Raw genomic sequence first — 18,530 nt, 5'->3', positions numbered from 1 at the left:
TGGATCAGCCAGGATTCAATTGAGGGGCTGAGTGGCTTACTCCTGTTGCTATTGTTTATGCTCTTTCAGGCTGTGGATTCCCAACTGAAACAACTCACTCTGGCAAAGAAAAAGTTCTCATTCACCTGCATTTTCTTAAAGCAATTTGTTAAACTTGGTGTCCTCTGGTGCCTTGAAAGATTATAGTTGTAATTTTTATTGGAATCATTTGGGTTCACTTGTCTTCTAGTATTATATCCAGGAATCGGTTTAGCTCAGTTGGCTGGATCGTTGGTTTACAGAGCAGTGTGATGCCAACAGCGTGGGTTCAATTCACATCACCGGTTTGAGGTTACCATCTCTTCCCTGGGTGGGGGAGTCCAGAACTAGGGGGCATAGGTTTAGGGTGAGAGGGGAAAGATATAAAAGAGACCTAAGAGGCAACGTTTATACACAGTGTGGTACGTGTATGGAATGAGCTGCCAGAGGATGTGGTGGAGGCTGATACAATTGCAACATTTAAAAGGCATCTGGAGGGGTATATGAATAGGAAGGGTTTGGAGGGACATGGGCCGGGTGCTGGCAGGTGGGACTAGATTGGGTTGGGATATCTGGTCGGCGTGGACGGGTTGGACTGAAGGGTCTGTTTCCATGCTGTACATCTCTATGACTCTCCTTCTCAACTTCTTCCTTTGCCTGAGATCTGGTGACCCTCAGGTTAAGTCACCACCAGTCACTTCTCTCTAATGAGGGAGCACCCCCTACGGTCTAGTAAGACTATGGCGACACAACAGCAAGTATTTTACCGATACCTGAATCATGAACTCGTTCTCTTCCTCCACCTCACAGACGCAGCGTACAATTTCTAATTGGCTGTCGTCGCCATCGCCAGTCTCATCGGGGTTCGTGGTCACATCCACGTCCTGACTGTAGTCGTCTTCGCTCCACAGCAGGCTGTCCGTCGAAGAGTCACTCGTTGGGTCGTCATCTGAAATGTCTGACACATGGAGGACGGCTGTCACACGTGCTCATGGTAACAAGTACCAGGGAAGCACCTGGTTCGTTCGCAACAGTGAAAAACGCACAATGGGAGAGCAGGCTCCAAGTGGTTTGCAAGTCTTTTGCAAAACCGGGGAAGCAAAGCACCGATACACCAGCGGGAATCAAGAAAAAGAGACCCTTTTGGATCGGTACAGACTCTAAAAAAACATTTTGCTCTGTTGTAGTGTTACAGGACTCAAATTCCTCTTGTGCATTCATACAGGAGATAACTGGGTAAACACAACTTCCTCATCTGCACAACTTCCTCTGCACTCTTGCCTCCTCTTATCTCTGGCTCTTACATCCAGTCTCCCTGCCTTCCCTGCTCCCACTCTCTGGAATTTCTCTTCCTCACAACCCTCCCCCATTGGCTTCCACTCTCTGGAACTCCTCCTGCCTCACAAAAACCCTATGCTCCTTCAGCTCTCACTCCTCTTTCAGAACCTTCTGGAAAACCAATCATTTTGATTAGACTCCCGACATTACGGAAACAGGCCCTGCTTCGGCCTCCGAAGAGTAACCCACCCAGACCCATTTCCCTATCCAATATTTAACCCTGACTAATGCACCTAACACTACGGGCAATTTACCATGGCCAATTCACCTGATCTGCACATCTTTAGACTGTGGGAGGAAACCCACGCAGACACAAGGAGAATGTGCAAACTCCACACAGACAGTGACCCAAGGCAGGAATCGAACCTGGATCCCCGGCGCTGGGAGGCAGCAATGCTGACCACTGAGCCACTATGCTGACATTTGGCCACCAGGTGGCAGGATTTGTGGCTCATGTTTCTCCACTGACTTCATGTATATGTGCGCCATTGGTGACTGAACAGCGGGACTGCCAGAGGTCGTTCACTTTTGCAAGGAACAGTCACGTTTTGTTGAATAATTCCCAATGCACTGGCAACAATCCCATCCTCTCCTTTCCATCATCAGGTATGGAATGAGCTGCCAAAGCAAGTGGTGGAGGCTGGCACAGTTACAACATTTAAAAGGCATTTGGATGGGTATATGAATAGGGAAGGTTTGGAGGGAGATGGGCCAAATGCTGGCAAATGGGGCTAGATTAAGTAAGGATAGCTGGTTGGTATGGACGAGTTGGACAGAGCTGTATATCTCTGGGACTCTATTAACTGCCCCAAAGCAACCTCTCTTTCTGTTCGTACCTATTCCAGGGTTTAAAAACGAGGTCTTTATTTATTGATCCAGACTGGATGTTGACCTGAAGGTGCTGTTTATGATTCGCAAATATTCCACAGAAACAGACCTTCTTGGATTCCGAATGCCAGAGATATTAGATTGGCCTCAACTCGCATTAATGCTATTTTTGTTTCAAACTGCTTGCTCCAAATAATTCACCTGCCCGATTACGGAAGCTCACACGTTTTAGAATTCCAAAAGGTTGCTGCTGAGCTACAAGAACATAGCGACGGGAGGGCGGGTTTAAAGCAGTAACTTACTTCACTGCAGCCGTGTGGTTAGAAGGTTTTCGCTAGAAAAGTATTTTGTTTGCTGTAAAACTCTAGGGCCGCCTGTGGTTGAGGTGAAAGGTGTGAGCTGGAAGCAGGAATTAACCCGGGGCCTCCGTCACTATCCCATGCCGAGATGGGACTTGAACATGGACCTTCTGGCCCAGAGGCAGGGACGTTACCACTGCATCACAGGAACCTTGAAAAGCTTCGTCGTCACCCCCTGTTAAAACTTATAAACGCAAAGCGAAAGGTGAATAGGGAGAGCCGGCGGAGAGTGCCACATACACCACAGCCTCGGAACGTTTTTGGGGTTGCCTCGTGTCAAGGTTGCAAACTGAACCAGCTGGGTTCCCCAGCGCAGCTCAGCAGCTCGTTAGAAAGTGCAGACATCGCTGGTTGTGCAGGAGTTGCCCTTTCCACCTTGCACAGCACCTCGGCAGCAGGGAGATACACGACAGCAGTCCCACATGATACAGTGCAACAGGACCTGCACCTGCTACCCCTAACCCGTCTATAAATTAGATGGAAACTTTCTGGTCGCTGCTTTCAAATTACTCCTCCATAACTTGCAAATCAGGCATTGATCCGAAATTGCAGACTACATTAAACTTCCATTATGGTACATTTAGATGTTAATCTAAAGATTACTATGTTTAATCACCATGCATGTTCCTTGATTCTTCGATATAGCAGCCCCATAACACACAGCTCACTGTCTCTCGACATTACACTGAATACCAAGCTGTGCCAGCTGTAATGCTCCACTTGATTTCCCTTTTAAAATTGAACCACCACAGAACCCCTACAGTAAGGAAACAGGCCATTTGGCCCAACAAGTTCACGCTGACCCTCCAAAGAGTAACCCGCCCAGACCCATTCCCAACCCTATTACTCTACATTTCCTCTGACTAATGCAGCTAACCTACACATCCCTGAAGACTATGGGCAGTTTAGCGTGGCCAATTCACCCAACCTGCACATCTTTGTGGGAGGAAACCGGAGCACCCAAAGGAAACCAACACAGACAGAGGGAGAAGGTGCAAACTCCACACAGTCGTCCGAGGGTGGAATCGAACCCGGGTCGCTGGCGCTGTGAGGCAACAGTACTTACCAGTGAGCCACTTGACCTTAAAATCAACCTTCAGCAAACCTCACTAGTACAACTTGCTGTCCATTCTCCCACAGTATTCCACAAATGCAACTTCTCAACTATTCCCTGTGACAGCAAACCCACTATCTAAACACTCACTGGGTTAATATATTTTTCTTAATTTCATGTTAGCTTTACAATGATGGCTTCCTGGCTTGAACATTCTCAACCCCCCCTGCCCCCGACAAAAGGAAATACTTTTCTCTATGTTTGCCCTGTCAACCTTTTGATCATCTGAAAGGTCACCATCAAGGAAGCTTCGGTCGGCACTGTCAACATTTTGAGAAAGTCTCATCAATTTGCGAAAGACTCTGCTTCACAAATTTACTCTTTTGTGGAACGTGGGTGTAATTGTCACCTACCCTGAATTAACCCTGAACCAGGCCGTTACAGGGAGCAGCTAACGGTCAACCACATTGCTGTGAGGCACACGTAGGTCAGACCAGGTCATGTAAAGATGGCAGACCTACTTCCCTGAAGGACATTGGTGAACGCAGAGAGGTTGTGTTTTTACATCATTTAATCACAGACACCATTACCAGGACTAACATGCAGTTTTAGATTTTATGAATTGAATTTTATTAATGGAATTTAATTTCCACCACCCACAATGGGATCTGACCCCTGTTACCAGGGGATTAACCTGGGTGGTAAAAAACCTTTATTCCTGTTGAAGGGCTTTTGCCCGAAACGTCGATTTCGCTGCTCCTTAGATGCTGCCTGAACTGCTGTGCTCTTCCAGCATCACTAATGCAGATTAACCTGGGTGGCACGGTGGCTCAGTGGTTAGCACTGCTGCCTCACAATGCCAGGGACCAGGTTCGATTCCAGCCTCGGGTGACTGTCTGTGTCAAGTTTGCACATTCTCCCCATGTCTGGGTGGGTTTTCTCCGGGTGCTCCAATTTCCTCCCACATTTCAATGTTTGCAGGTTAGGTGAATTAGCCATGCTAAAATGCCCATAGTGTTCAGGGGTGTGTAGGTTAGGTGCATTAGTCAGGAGTAAATGTAGAGGAATATGGTAGGGGAATGGGTCTGGGTGAGTTAGATTAGATTAGATTAGATTATATTACAGTGTGGAAACAGGCCCTTCGGCCCAACAAGTCCACACCGACCCGCCGAAGCGAACCCACCCATACCCCTACCCCTACATTTACCCCTTACCTAACACTACGGGCAATTTAGCATGGCCAATTCACCTGGCCCTGCACATCTTTGGACTGTGGGAGGAAACCGGAGCACCCGGAGGAAACCCACGCAGACACGGGGAGAACATGCAAACTCCACACAGTCAGTCGCCTGAGGCGGGAATTGAACCCGGGTCTCTGGCGCTGCGAGGCAACAGTGCTAACCACTGTGCCACCGTGCCGCCACCGTTACTCTTTGGAGGATCAGTGTGGACCTGTTGGGCTAAATGGTCTGTTTCTCCTACTGTATGGATGCTATGAGGAAACCTTCTGGATTACACATCCAGTCACATAACCCCCCCCAGCAAACGCTCGCTCCTCTAGAATACAATACGGGGCATCAGCATTACACTACTTTACAGAAAATGTGGTAAAAGAGAAAAAAAGTCAGGTCACCAACCATCAAATTTCAGCCCTTCTATGTAGTATCCAGAGTCAGAACTGCGTAAGGACGTATATTTATGAGAGAAGGGATATTTGTAAGAGGACGACGATCTGGTTGAAGGGAACGTGGATTTTTTCGGTGGGAAATCTCTGGAGACATCTACGTTCTCTTCACTGCCAGAAAACTCTGCGATCAAAGAATTCAAAGAGGTCAGCATAATCTGCCCAATAACATCGCACAAACTGGACCAAAGTAAACCACAAAAGAGGGGCAGGAAGATAATGGAGATGTCAGTGATGTGTTTGGGACTCTTTTATTCCCCACATTTATTCATGAGATGAGGGCATCACAGACTGGGCCAGCATTTATTGCTCATCCCGAATTGCCCAGAAGGAGGTGAAGAGTCAACCACATTGCTGTGGGTCTGGAGTCACATGTAGGCCATTGTACTCTTTGCTACCTTCCCCCACCCTCCTCTCTGACCTATCACCTCCATCCCCACCCCCATTCACCTATTGTACTCTTTGCTACCTTCTCCCCAGCCCCACCTCTCCCATTTATCTCTGCACCCTGGAGGCTCCCTGCCTCTATTCCTGATGAAGGGCTTTTCCAGCACCACTCCAATCTAAACTCTGGTTTCCAGCATCTGCAGTCCTCACTTTTGCCTGTAGGCCAGACCAGGTAAGGATAGCAGTTTCCTTCCCTTAAGGACATTAGTGAACCAGATTGGTTTTTCTGACAATCACCAATGGATCATGGTCATCATTGGACTCTTCATTCCATTATTGAATCCATTTTTTTTTAAAAGTTGGATTCAAATTCCACCATCTGCCATGGTAGGATTCGAACCCAGATTCCCAGAGCATTATCTGGGTCTCTGGATAAAGAGCCAAGTGTTAATACCACTAGGCCATTGCCTCCCCCAATACCAAATGCTTAAAACAGCGGTCCCAGGGAAGGCAAGGGAGGCATGTCCCAGCTTGTGGGTGTGAAGCACAGACTGGAAAAGCTCTGTGTGGAGATATCAGTCAGAGGCTGGACACTGGGCAAATGCTGCAGGGAGGTGGGGAGGGAGAGACAGAGGGAAGGTGGGAAGAAGGGAGGGAAGGTGGAGAAGGAAGGAGGGAAAGTAGGAAGGAGGGGAAGGAGGGGAGGGAGGAAAGGTGGAAGTGTGGGGAGGGAGGGGAAGTTGGGAGGGAGGGGAAAGGAACGAGGGGAGTGAGGGAAGGTGGAAAGGAAGGAGAGGGGGAAGGTGGAAAGGAGGGAGAGAGGGAAGGGAGAGAAGGAGGAAGTATGGGATGGAAAGAGGAAGGGAGGGAGGGAGGAAAGGGGAAAGAGGAAAGAGGGAGGGGAGGTGGGCAGGAGGGGAGGTTGGGGGCGTGGAAAGAGAAGGTGGGAAGGAGGGGAGGGAGGGAGGGAGGGAGGGGGTGAGTTCTGATATCCTCCCACCTCACCAGCTGGAGAGGCCCCAGAGCTGTCAGCCATGTCAAAGGAACACACAGATGGACACACAGACACAGACCCCCCCCCCCCCCCCCCCCCCCCGACTGAAGCAGCCCCCCTCAGACGAGGGTTACCCAACACCCAGCTCCTCATTAATGCTCTCGCGATACTGAAGGATTCTGTCGTTTTATTCATTCATGCCAAAGCTTTCCCCATTTTCCACCAACACAGATATTCTTCTTCCACATCATCCCCAACACGTCCACATCCATTTTAATTAGCTAATCTACACAGTTAACCTTTCTCCATCTGAGAGGAGACGAGGAACCACAATTAGTTTGAACTCGAACACCTGACGTTTTGACCTGAGCAATATTTTGCAGTATTCTGTCAATAATATTTCCCGTGGAGTAAGGCAACGCTAATCACTCAGGGTCAACATTGAAAATCCAGAGTGAAGTTTCCTCATGCGCTAGCAGCATGCAGCCTCATGACCGAGAGAGTAAAATCTCATCTCCTCCATCTCAGAGGTGGAAAAGGATAGTTCATGACCTTCGATGCTAGCCAGCCATCTACACGGATGGATAGAAGACAGGGTCTGGAGTAGGCCATTGGGCCCATCAAGCCTGCTCCACCATTCAATGTAATGATGGCTAATCATTCGGCTCAATATCCTCATGCTCCTTCCCACCCCCGCCCCATCTCCCTTGATCCCTTTAGCCATAAGGGCTGTCTCTTCCTGCTTCTTGAAAGCACATCGTTTTGGTCTCAATCACCTTCTGTGGTAGAAAATTCCACAGGCTCACCACTTTCCAAGTGAAGACATTTCCCTCAGCTCGATCCTAAAAGGTTTACCCTTTATTTTGATAACAATTCCATCAATGGGAATTGTACTGCAATTTGAAGGACAACTGTACAGGAATGGAAATGGGAACGCTTTTTGAAATGTATTTAGTCTTTCTCTGGAAGTGGGCGTCACCGAGGCAAAACCAGCACTTGGGTGCTCATCCTGAGCTGCCCTTGAACTGAGTAGCTTGCTAGACTATTTCAGAGGACAGCTAAGAGTCAACCACATTGTTGGGAGACTGGAGTCATGTGTAAACCAGGGAACAATGGCACATGTCCTTATCTAAGAGTCATGAGATGGGATTTTATGACAATTAATGACAGTTTTACCATCATGGAGACTATCTTTTAGTTTCCGATTTATGAATTGAATTTAAATCCCACCAGCTCCTGAGGTGGGAATTGAACCTGGGCTCCCGGAGAAGTAGCCAGGATTACTGGATGATTGAACCTGAGGACATCAGCTCCCCCTTGAGGCTGGTGTGATGAGGTATAGCTGGTGAATAAGGTGTTACGAGAAGGCAGAGACAGGACATGAATAGATAAGAATGGGGGTCATTTTCTGCACACAGAGCTCAATATGGAACCTCTACAAACTGCACAATTGCGCTACCTGCTGTCAGAGTCACAGAAGTACACACAAATGTAAATTCATATCAAATCCTAACAGAAGCTAACTGTGAAACAAAAGCTATCTTTTTAAAACTCCCTAGCATCAAAAACTGATCGTAAAGGATTAATCAATGGATAGAAACGCAAAGTTACCTTCAGCCTGGCTCAACATTTACTCTCCATGTGGGCAAACAGTTTTAATCATAGAAATATAGAAAATAGGCCATTCGGCCCTTCGAGCCTGCTCCACCATTCAACACAATCATGGCTGATCATCCTACTCAGCCCCCTGTTCCTGCTTACTCCCCACACCCCCATACTCTTTGATCCCTTTAGATCTAACAACAATATCTAACTCCTTCCTGAAAAATATTCAATATTCTGGCTTCAACCACTCTCTGTGACAGAGAATTTCCACAAACTCTCACTCCTTGGGTGAAGAAATTTCTTCTCATCTCCGTCTTAAACGGCCATCCTTAAACAGTGATCTCTGATTCTGGACTTCCTGATCATCAGGAACATCCATCCTGTCCAGCCCTGTTCGGATTTCATAGGCTTCTGAGAGATCCCTCCAACATTCTTCTCAACTCCTGTGAACATAATCCGAGCTGATCCAGTCTCTCCATGTCAGTCCTGCCTTCTAAGGAATTAATGTAGTAAATAGTGGGCGGCACGGTGGCACAGTGGTTAGCAATGTTGCCTCACAGTGCCAGAGACCCGGGTTCAATTCCTGCCTCAGGCGACTCTCTGTGTGGAGTTTGCACGTTCTCCCCGTGTCTGCGTGGGTTTCCTCCGGGTGCTCCAGTTTCCTCCCACAAACCAAAAAAAATGTGCAGGTTAGGTGAATTGGCCATGCTAAATTGCCCGTAGTGTTAGGTGAAGGGGTAAATGTAGGAGTAAGGGTCTGAGTGGTATACGCTTCGGCGGGTCGGTGTGGACTTGTTGGGCCGAAGGGCATGTTTCCACACTGTAAGTGATCTAATCTAATCTAATCTTCCCAGCATTCCCACTGTGGCAAGAATACCTTTTCTCAGGTGAAGAGATCATTTTCACCAATGCCCTGCACAACTGCAGCAAGATGTCCCTACTCCTGTACTCAAATCCTCTCACTATGAAAGCTAACAAACTGGTTGCCTTCTGAGCACTGACACACTCCTTTCCCATATCCCTTCCAATCTTACCTCAGAATAAAACAACCTTTATCCTCTGTTCAGACATGCTGTGATAAGCCTCCGGAGGTGGGACTTGAAGCCAGACCTTCTGGCTCAGAGGTAGGGACATTACCTCTGCACCACAGACCTCAAGCCTGACCGTATACCCCGTGACCTCACAACTCTCTCGACTGAACAGGTTTGCCCAGACCTCCTGGATCTCAGACAAAAAGCAAGATGTTGTGGATGCTGGAAATCTCAAATAAAAGCAGGAAGTGCTAGAGAAACTCAGCAGGTTTGGCAGCATCTCTGGGGAGGGGTTAACATTTCTATTCTGAAAGGACTCTTCTTCAGAAGAAAGAAGATCTGAGGAAGGGTCATGCAGGACCTGAAATGTTACCTCTGTTTCCCGTGCTGGTGAATTTCTCTAGCGCTGTGTGATTTTATTCTTGGGTTTCACTCTGTGGCCCTTTGTTTAGGTTTCCAGTAATCAGCTTCTATCGCCCCAGTCAGCATTTTCAATACTTCACCATATAATTCCATAATATTCTCGTTAATTAAACATCATTTTAAAAAAAATTTGCATTGTCCATTCATTCATTAACTGAGTGACTGTGATGCAAGGAGAAAGCGAGGGCTGCAGATCTGAGTCAGAAATTGTGGTGCTGGGAAAGCACAGCCGGTCAGGCAGCATCTGAGGACCATTCCCGATGAAGGGCTCCTGCCCGAAACGTCGATTTTCCTGCTCCTCGGATGCTGACTGACTGGCTGTGCTTTTCCAGCACCACACCTTTTGACTATGACGTAAGCTTTAAATCATCTCTGCATCTATCCTACTGCCGGGGACCTGTATTAGCCCAGTATATTGAAGTCTTATTAAAGTTATGAAAGGCTTATACATTCTAGATCATTTGTTATGAGGTCTGAAGACCACAAATTGGTTTTAAACGTTTTGTTAATGAGAGTTCCTGCCTGTAATATTGCATCAACTTTATTTGTGTCTCTGCCCCACCCAATCCCTCTACTGTTATCACAGCACTGTTCCTAACAAAACACCCAGCGCTATTTCTTGTATACAAAGCAAAAGGCATCATCTCAGGCAAAGACTCCTGACACTCGATTTCAGCCAAGATCCTCAGACAGCACCTTCCAAACCCACGACCACTTCCATCTCGAAGGACAAGGGCAGCAGGTACACAGGAGAACCACCCACTAAGTTCCCCTCTGAGCCACTCCCCATCCTGACTTGGATATATACTGCCGTTCCTTCAGTGTTGCTGGGTCAAAATCCCAGAATTCCCTCCCTGAGGACACTATGGGTGAACCCACAGCAGGAGGGCTGCAGCTGTTCAAGAAGGCAGCTCATCCCCATCTTCTCAAGGGGGCAACTAGGGACGGAGAATAACTGCTGGCCCAGCTACGCCCATGTCCCATGAGAGAATAAAATACGAAACATGTTAGCCCATTCACCAGTTGTCTCTTCATCGCCCCATACACTAAATAATGACAGCAATTTTAGCCACTGCACTTTCTCTCTCTCTCTCTCTCTCTCTCTCTCGAGTACTTCTGAACGCATTGCCAGCCCTTCCTCCAGTATCTTATCAGCGGCCAATCCCTCAGGGATCAGTGACCTGACGTTGCAAACGGCAATCGATCAGCGATCAAACGCCAACCTTCAATCTGACACAAAGATGGGGTGGCACGGTGGCTCAATGGTTAGCACTGCTGCCTCACAGCGCCAGAGACCCGGGTTCAATTCCAGCCTCGGATAACTGTCTGTGTGGAGTTTGCACATTCTCTCCGTGTCTGCGTGGGTTTCCTCCCCACAATCCAAAGGTGTGGAGGATAGGTGGATTCACCATGGGAAATTGCCCACGGAGTCCAGGGACGTGTAGGCTAAGTGGGTTAGCCATGGGGAAATGCGGGGATAGGGGTCCGGGTGGGATGCTCTTTGCAGGTTTGGTGTGGACTCGATGGGCTGAATGGCCTGCTTCCACACTGTAGGGATTCTATGATGAGGGACGGTGAAAGAGATCGGTGAGATATCAGACAAAATCACATTGAAAGGTAGCACATGATTAAGGGCTGAATGGCCTCCTCCTGTTCCTGGGGGCCAAAGTGAGCCACTTGCTGCTTTGAATGATTCAGTGTTTTTGGAAAATGCACCAAGACACGGGGAGTTTCTTGGTTGCTTCCTGATCTGCTCTTTTGGACATTTACCGTCACAAACATTTTCCACAAAGCCGGCAGAAACAGCTCACCACATTTGGACTTCTTTTTCTTCTTCTTCTTTTTCTTCAGCTTGACCTTCAGAAAATCGCGCAGCTTCTTCTCTTTGCTCCTCTCCCGTGACCCTGCACACGGAGACACCGCAATTACTTCAGAACGAGGTTTTTGGATGGGGGTGGGGAGGGGGGGAACGGAACCGCTCACCCAGTCGCTGCTGCATGTATGGAGCACCCGCTTTCAGTGGCCAACATGGCACAGTCCAAACCCCACCCGCACGGCTGTCCCTCAACAACAGTGCAGCCCATACGCAACATGGAGGGGGGGGGGGTGCAGCGAAGCATATGCATTTTCCAGCACCACACCTTTTGACTATGATGTAAGCTTTAAATCATCTCTGCATCTATCCTACTGCCGGGGACCTGTATTAGCCCAGTATATTGAAGTCTTATTAAAGTTATGAAAGACTTATACATTCTAGATCATTTGTTATGAGGTCTGAAGACCACAAATTGGTTTTAAATGCTTTGTTACCCCAGTATACTCGATTTCAGCCAAGATCCTCAGACAGCACCTTCCAAACCCATGACCACTTCCATGACCATAACTGGGGAATTACATCCAAGGTGGCTCAGTGGTTAGCACTGCTGCCACACAGCGCCAGGGACACGGGTTCGATTCCTGCCTTGGGTGACTGTCTATGTGTGTAGAATTTGCACATTCTCCCCGTGTCTGCGTGGGTTTCCTCCCACACTCCAAAGATGTGCAGGTTAGGGTGGATTGGCCAAGCTAAATTGCCCATAGTGTTCAGGGATGTGTAGGCTGGGTTAGCCATAGGGGTGGGGTGGGAAATGTGGTGCTGGAAAAGCACAGAGGGTCAGGCAGCATCCAAGGGGCAGGAGAATTGACGTTTCAGGTATAATTCCTGATGGAGAGATTATGCCCGAAATGTCGATTCTCCTGCTCCTCGGATGCTGCCTGACCTGCTGTGTTTTCCAGCACTAACTGTGATCTCCAGCACCTGCAGTCCTCACTTTCCCCAGAGGGATCTGAGTTGGATGATCAGTCGTGATCTAACTGAAGGTTAAGTGGGCTCCAAGGGCCGAATGGCCTACTCCCACTCTTGCTTTCTTATGCAACTCATTCAAAGTTCAGATTGACAGGACAGATACAGGAAGGATGATTCCACCTGAGCCGGGGTGGTGGGGGCGGAGGTCTGGAACCAGGGACAGAGCGTTAGAATGGGGGTGGGTGAGAGAGCGTTAGAATGGGGGGGGGGGTGAGAGAGCGTTAGAATGGGGGGGGGGGGGGAGAGAGCGTTAGAATGGGGGGGGAACAGAGCGTTAGAATGGGGGGAACAGAGCGTTAGAATGGGGGGGGAACAGAGCGTTAGAATGGGGGGGGAACAGAGCATTAGAATGGGGGGGAAGAGAGCGTTAGAATGGGGTGGGGGAACAGAGCGTTAGAATGGGGGGGGGAACAGAGCGTTAGAATGGGGGGGGAACAGAGCGTTAGAATGGGGGGGGAACAGAGCGTTAGAATGGGGGGAACAGAGCGTTAGAATGGTGGGGGAACAGAGTGTTAGAATGGGGGGGAACAGAGCGTTAGAATGGGGGGGGAACAGAGTGTTAGAATGGGGGGGAACAGAGCGTTAGAATGGGGGGGGAACAGAGTGTTAGAATGGGGGGGAACAGAGCGTTAGAATGGGGGGGGAACAGAGCGTTAGAATGGGGGGGGAACAGAGCGTTAGAATGGGGGGAACAGAGCGTTAGAATGGGGGGGGAACAGAGCGTTAGAATGGGGGGGAACAGAGCGTTAGAATGGGGGGGGAACAGAGTGTTAGAATGGGGGGGGAACAGAGTGTTAGAATGGGGGGGAACAGAGCGTTAGAATGGGGGGGGAACAGAGCGTTAGAATGGGGGGGGAACAGAGCGTTAGAATGGGGGGAACAGAGCGTTAGAATGGGGGGGGAACAGAGCGTTAGAATGGGGGGAGCAGAGAGTTAGAATGGGGGGGGAACAGAGCATTAGAATGGGGGGGGGGAACAGAGCGTTAGAATGGGGGGGGGGAACAGAGCGTTAGAATGGGGGGGGGGAACAGAGCGTTAGAATGGGGGGGGAACAGTGTGTTAGAATGGGGGGGAACAGTGTGTTAGAATGGGGGAGGAACAGAGTGTTAGAATGGGGGAGGAACAGAGTGTTAGAATGGGGGGAACAGAGCGTTAGAATGGGGGGAACAGAGGGTTAGAATGGGGGGGAACAGAGCGTTAGAATGGGGGGGGAAACAGAGCGTTAGAATGGGGGGGGGAACAGAGCATTAGAATGGGGGGGGGAACAGAGCGTTAGAATGGGGGGGGGAACAGAGCGTTAGAATGGGGGGGTAGGAGAGCGTTAGAATGGGGGGAACAGAGTGTTAGAATGGGGGGGGAAACAGAGCATTAGAATGGGGGGGGGAACAGAGCGTTAGAATGGGGGGGGGGAACAGAGCGTTAGAATGGGGGGGGGAACAGAGCGTTAGAATGGGGGGGGGTGGGAGAGCGTTAGAATGGGGGAACAGAGTGTTAGAAAGGGGGGGGAACAGAGCGTTAGAATGGGGGGGGGAACAGAGCGTTAGAATGGGGGGGGGAACAGAGCGTTAGAATGGGGGGGGGTGGGAGAGCGTCAGAAAAGGGGGAAACAGAGTGTTAGAATGGGGGGAACAGAGCATTAGAATGGGGGGGGAACAGTGTGTTAGAATGGGGGGGAACAGTGTTAGAATGGGGGGGGGAAACAGAGCGTTAGAATGGGGGGGGAACAGAGCGTTAGAATGGGGGGAACAGAGCGTTAGAATGGGGGGGAAACAGAGCGTTAGAATGGGGGGGGAAACAGAGCGTTAGAATGGGGGGGGAACAGAGTGTTAGAATGGGGGGGGAAACAGAGCGTTAGAATGGGGGGGGGAACAGAGCGTTAGAATGGGGGGGTACTGTGCTAGAATGGGGGAGGATCACAGTGTTAGAATGGGGGAGGAACAGAGCGTTAGAATGGGGGGGGGAACAGAGCGTTAGAATGGGGGGGAACAGAGCGTTAGAATGGGGGGGTGGGAGAGCGTCAGAAAAGGGGGAAACAGAGTGTTAGAATGGGGGGGGAACAGAGCGTTAGAATGGGGGGGAACAGTGCTAGAATGGGGGGAGGAACACAATGTTAGAATGGGGGAGGAACAGAGCGTTAGAACGGGGGAAGAACAGTGCTAGAATGGGGGGAGGAACACAGTGTTAGAATGGGGGGGGGAAACAGAGTGTTAGAATGGGGAGGAACAGAGCGTTAGAACAGGGGGGTACAGTGCTAGAATGGGGGGAGGAACAGAGCGTTAGAATGGGGGGAGGAACACTGTTAGAACGGGGGGGAACAGAGCGTTAGAATGGGGGGGAAACAGAGCGTTAGAATGGGGGGGAACAGAGCTTTAGGATGGGGGGGAAGAGAGCTTTAGAATGGGGGGGAAGAGAGCTTTAGAATGGGGGGGAAGAGAGCTTTAGAATGGGGGGAGGAACAGAGCGTTAGAATGGGGGGAGGAACAGAGCGTTAGAATGGGGGAGGTATAGAGCGTTAGAATGGGGGGGGGAAACAGAGCTTTAGAAAGGGGGAGGAACAGAGCGTTAGAATGGGGGAGGGAAAAGAGCGTTAGAATGGGGGGGGGAACAGAGTGTTAGAATGGGGGGGGAACAGAGCTTTAGAATGGGGGGGAAGAGAGCTTTAGAATGGGGGGAGGAACAGAGCGTTAGAATGGGGGGAGGAACAGAGCGTTAGAATGGGGGAGGAACAGAGCGTTAGAATGGGGGGGAGAACAGAGCGTTAGAATGGGGGGGGAAACAGAGCTTTAGAATGGGGGGGGAACAGAGCTTTAGAATGGGGGGAGGAACAGAGCGTTAGAATGGGGGGGGAACAGAGCGTTAGAATGGGGGGAGGAACAGAGCGTTAGAATGGGGGGGAACAGAGCGTTAGAATGAGGGAGGGAAAAGAGCGTTAAAATGGGGGGAGGAACAGAGCGTTAGAATGAGGGAGGGAACAGAGCGTTAGAATGGGGGGGGAAGAGAGCTTTAGAATGGGGAGAGGAACAGAGCGTTAGAATGGGGGGGAACAGAGCTTTAGAATGGGGGGGGAACAGAGCGTTAGAATGGGGGGGTACAGTGCTAGAATGGGGGGAGGAACAGAGCGTTAGAATGGGGGGGAACAGAGCTTTAGAATGGGGGAACAGAGCTTTAGAATGGGGGGGAACACAGCGTTAGAATGGGGGGGAACACAGCGTTAGAATGGGGGGGGGACAAAGCGTTAGAATGGTGGGAACAGAGCATTAGAATGGGGGGGAACAGAGCGTTAGAATGGGGGGGAACAGAGCGTTAGAATGGGGAGGTGAGAGAGCGTTATAATGGGGATGTGAGAGAGCGTTATAATGGGGAGGGAACTGTGTGTTAGAATGGGGGGGGGTTGTGGGAGCTATGTGTTGTAATGGGGGAGGGTATACAGAGTGTTAGAATGTTGGGAGGCCATTTAGGGTTAAGAGAGGGACAAACGCATTTACTCTGAGGGTGGTGAATCGAATCCCCTGCCTCACAGAGCTGGGCAAGTTCATATCCCTGTAATGAAACGATCAAAGGGGGAGTGGGGATAGTGCAGGACATCATGCTGAAGTGAACACAAACAAATGGCAGATGGGATTGAAGGGCTGAATGGCCTACTCCCTCTTAGGCACCAATCCCTCATCCAGAGATCTGAGCAGGATAGTCAGGCTGGGTTGGTGCAAGTCTCCGTATCTGTAGCCCGACAGAGTGAGGGGCACAGTAACAAACAGCGTCTGTGGGGGGGAGATCCCTGCTTTAATGCTTTCATGAGACATTGACATCAGAGGAAAAGGAAGCAGGTCTTCCATTTGCTCCCCATCCCTGACTGCTATCTCGGGGGGGGGGGGGGGGGGGGGGGGGGGGGGGAAAGAGTCAGACGCATTGCCGTGGGTCTGGGTGCAGGTCAGACCGGGTAAGCGTGGCAGATTTCCATCCCTAAAGGGCATGAGTCAACCAGATGAGTCTTTTTTGGCAAACAACAACGGATGACAGTGTTTGTGATCCAGCTCTGATGCTGGCTCTCTATTCCAGATTTAAACTCCACCGGCTGTGGTGCTGGGCTCTGAATCCATGGCCCCAAGGGTTTCACCTGGGTCATGGGATTATTCACCCAGGGCAGTGCCGTTAGGCCCCAGGCTCCTCCTGTGCCACACAGGCTGCCATTGTACCACACAGCCATACGCAGGATGGAAACCTGACCAGCAACCTCACGCATCTGTAAATATACCAGTGTTACATTACAGCCACCAGGACACAGTCAGTGATTAACAACGGTGAGGGTGGCAACGGGTAGGTAACAGCTGGATGATCAGAAACTCTGTGCCAACTTTGTGCATTCAGCAGGAACCAAATTACTGGTTCCTGGAATCTGTACAGAGAACAAATGATAGAGACCACAGCGAGTTAGACAGCATCCTCGGGGAGAGAGCGAGAGCGAGGGAGAGAGCGAGAGAGCGAGAGAGAGAGCGAGAGAGAGAGCGAGAGAGAGAGCGAGAGAGAGAGCGCTTTGAGTCTAGATGACTCTTCATCAGAGCTGATGTTAGCTTGCTCACTCTCTGCAGATGCTGCTTGAGCTGCTGGGATCTCCAGCATTTAGCATTTCAGAGCACATCCTCACCGACGTAGATACTCTGCAGATACTCACCGCTTTCCCGGTCTTGCAGCTTCTGATGCGACCTGTCGGTCGGACTATCCTTCGTCTTCTCACGGACCGAGAGCCTGGACTGTGCCGCGACGTCCAGAGAGGATGGTGTCGATACCCGCCGTTTCTCCGCCAGCCTGCCAGGTGGGAGCTCAGTGCTGGAGGACTGCGAGCCCCTGTGAGATGCTTGCTGCGACCATTCTGCAGGAGAGCCACATACAAGCACACAGGTCAGTGTTCGTGTGGAGACGGCTGGTGCACACAGGAGGGAAACAGACAATCTCCAGGGAGCATCACTGCAGAGCTCAGTGCACACAGGGAGCCATGGGTTGATAAAGTTTTGTAATAACTCAGCAATCACCATCTCTGTGTCAGGTCATTAATTCAAATCCCGTAAAACAGCAAAATAACTCACTGGGTCAAACACCACTGTCTACACTAGGAATTCTGAGAGTGAGAGAGAGAGAGCGAGCGCGTTTGAGAGACAGAGTGTGTGTGTGTGTATATATCTGTGTGTGTGTATGGGGGGGGCGGGGAGGGGTTTTAGGGTAGTTGAGTCTTAAGGTGGGGGTGGGGAGCTCTACGTCAGTAAAGGCCGTTCTCGAGCTCAGACCGTGTTATAACGACAGAGTGCTCTCCCTCTAACGGGCCACCACCACCACCATGCCTACCCCTCCCTTCTCCCCTCACAGCCCATCCCCCAGCCCGCCCTCACTGACGGGGGGGGGCGTCTAACAGCATTTCTCTGCCTCAAAGGGAGTTCATAGCTAGTAACAGGTTTGGGGAAGCACTCACCTAGAGTTACACTTCAGGCAGCTCTCTGAGGGAATACCACATTCTCGTAGGCACTGTGTTTAAGATGAGGAAGAAATCAAGGTAGCTTTGGGAGTGCAGAAAGAATCCTATTCAAAGCTTTAAGATTAGCGTGGTGCTGGAAAAGCACAGCAGGGCAGGCAGCATCAGAGGAGCAGGAAAAGCAACGTTTCAGGCAAAATCCCTTCATCAGGAGCCCTTCTGTAGTACTCACTTTCGCCCTGTATTCAAAGCTTAGCAGAGAATGAACTGGTCACCGATATCAATCTTGATACGCGCGCACTAACACATACATAGATTCTCCTACACTTTAAATACAATTCACTAAAGAAACCAAAACTGAAGGTGGCCATTCAGGCCCACGTCTTTGCTGGAGTAGTCCAAATCCCCTCAGCTCCGAGACAAGGAAAAACGCTCATCTTCACCCCTCTCCATTTTTTGGCCAGTGGCTTTTAAATCGAGCTAATAACCCATGAACTATCCAT

General features: G+C 50.0%; 1 protein-coding gene across 6 annotated transcripts in view; it reads right to left on the bottom strand.

The window, feature by feature from the left end:
• Positions 1–18,530, bottom strand: part of LOC122560263 (PHD finger protein 20) — a 93,222-nt gene that overhangs the window by 19,211 nt on the left and 55,481 nt on the right. For 5 of the 6 annotated variants that reach the window (XM_087994756.1, XM_087994758.1, XM_087994759.1 and 2 more), the window contains 4 exons: positions 17,236–17,433; positions 11,533–11,625; positions 5,235–5,405; positions 792–976 (listed from right to left, as the gene is read on the bottom strand). In XM_087994756.1, the coding sequence (XP_087850882.1) occupies positions 792–976; positions 5,235–5,405; positions 11,533–11,625; positions 17,236–17,433 (647 nt within the window). The remainder of the gene's footprint in view (positions 1–791; positions 977–5,234; positions 5,406–11,532; positions 11,626–17,235; positions 17,434–18,530) is intronic. The other variant, XM_087994760.1, reaches the window with a different exon arrangement.

Source organism: Chiloscyllium plagiosum, unplaced genomic scaffold, assembly GCF_037043375.1.
Source record: "Chiloscyllium plagiosum isolate Xiang-an unplaced genomic scaffold, Cpla_swu_hap1 HiC_scaffold_15, whole genome shotgun sequence".
In the NCBI taxonomy this organism is placed as follows: Eukaryota; Metazoa; Chordata; class Chondrichthyes; order Orectolobiformes; family Hemiscylliidae; genus Chiloscyllium; species Chiloscyllium plagiosum.
This window is presented reverse-complemented; position numbering and strand designations above follow the sequence as displayed.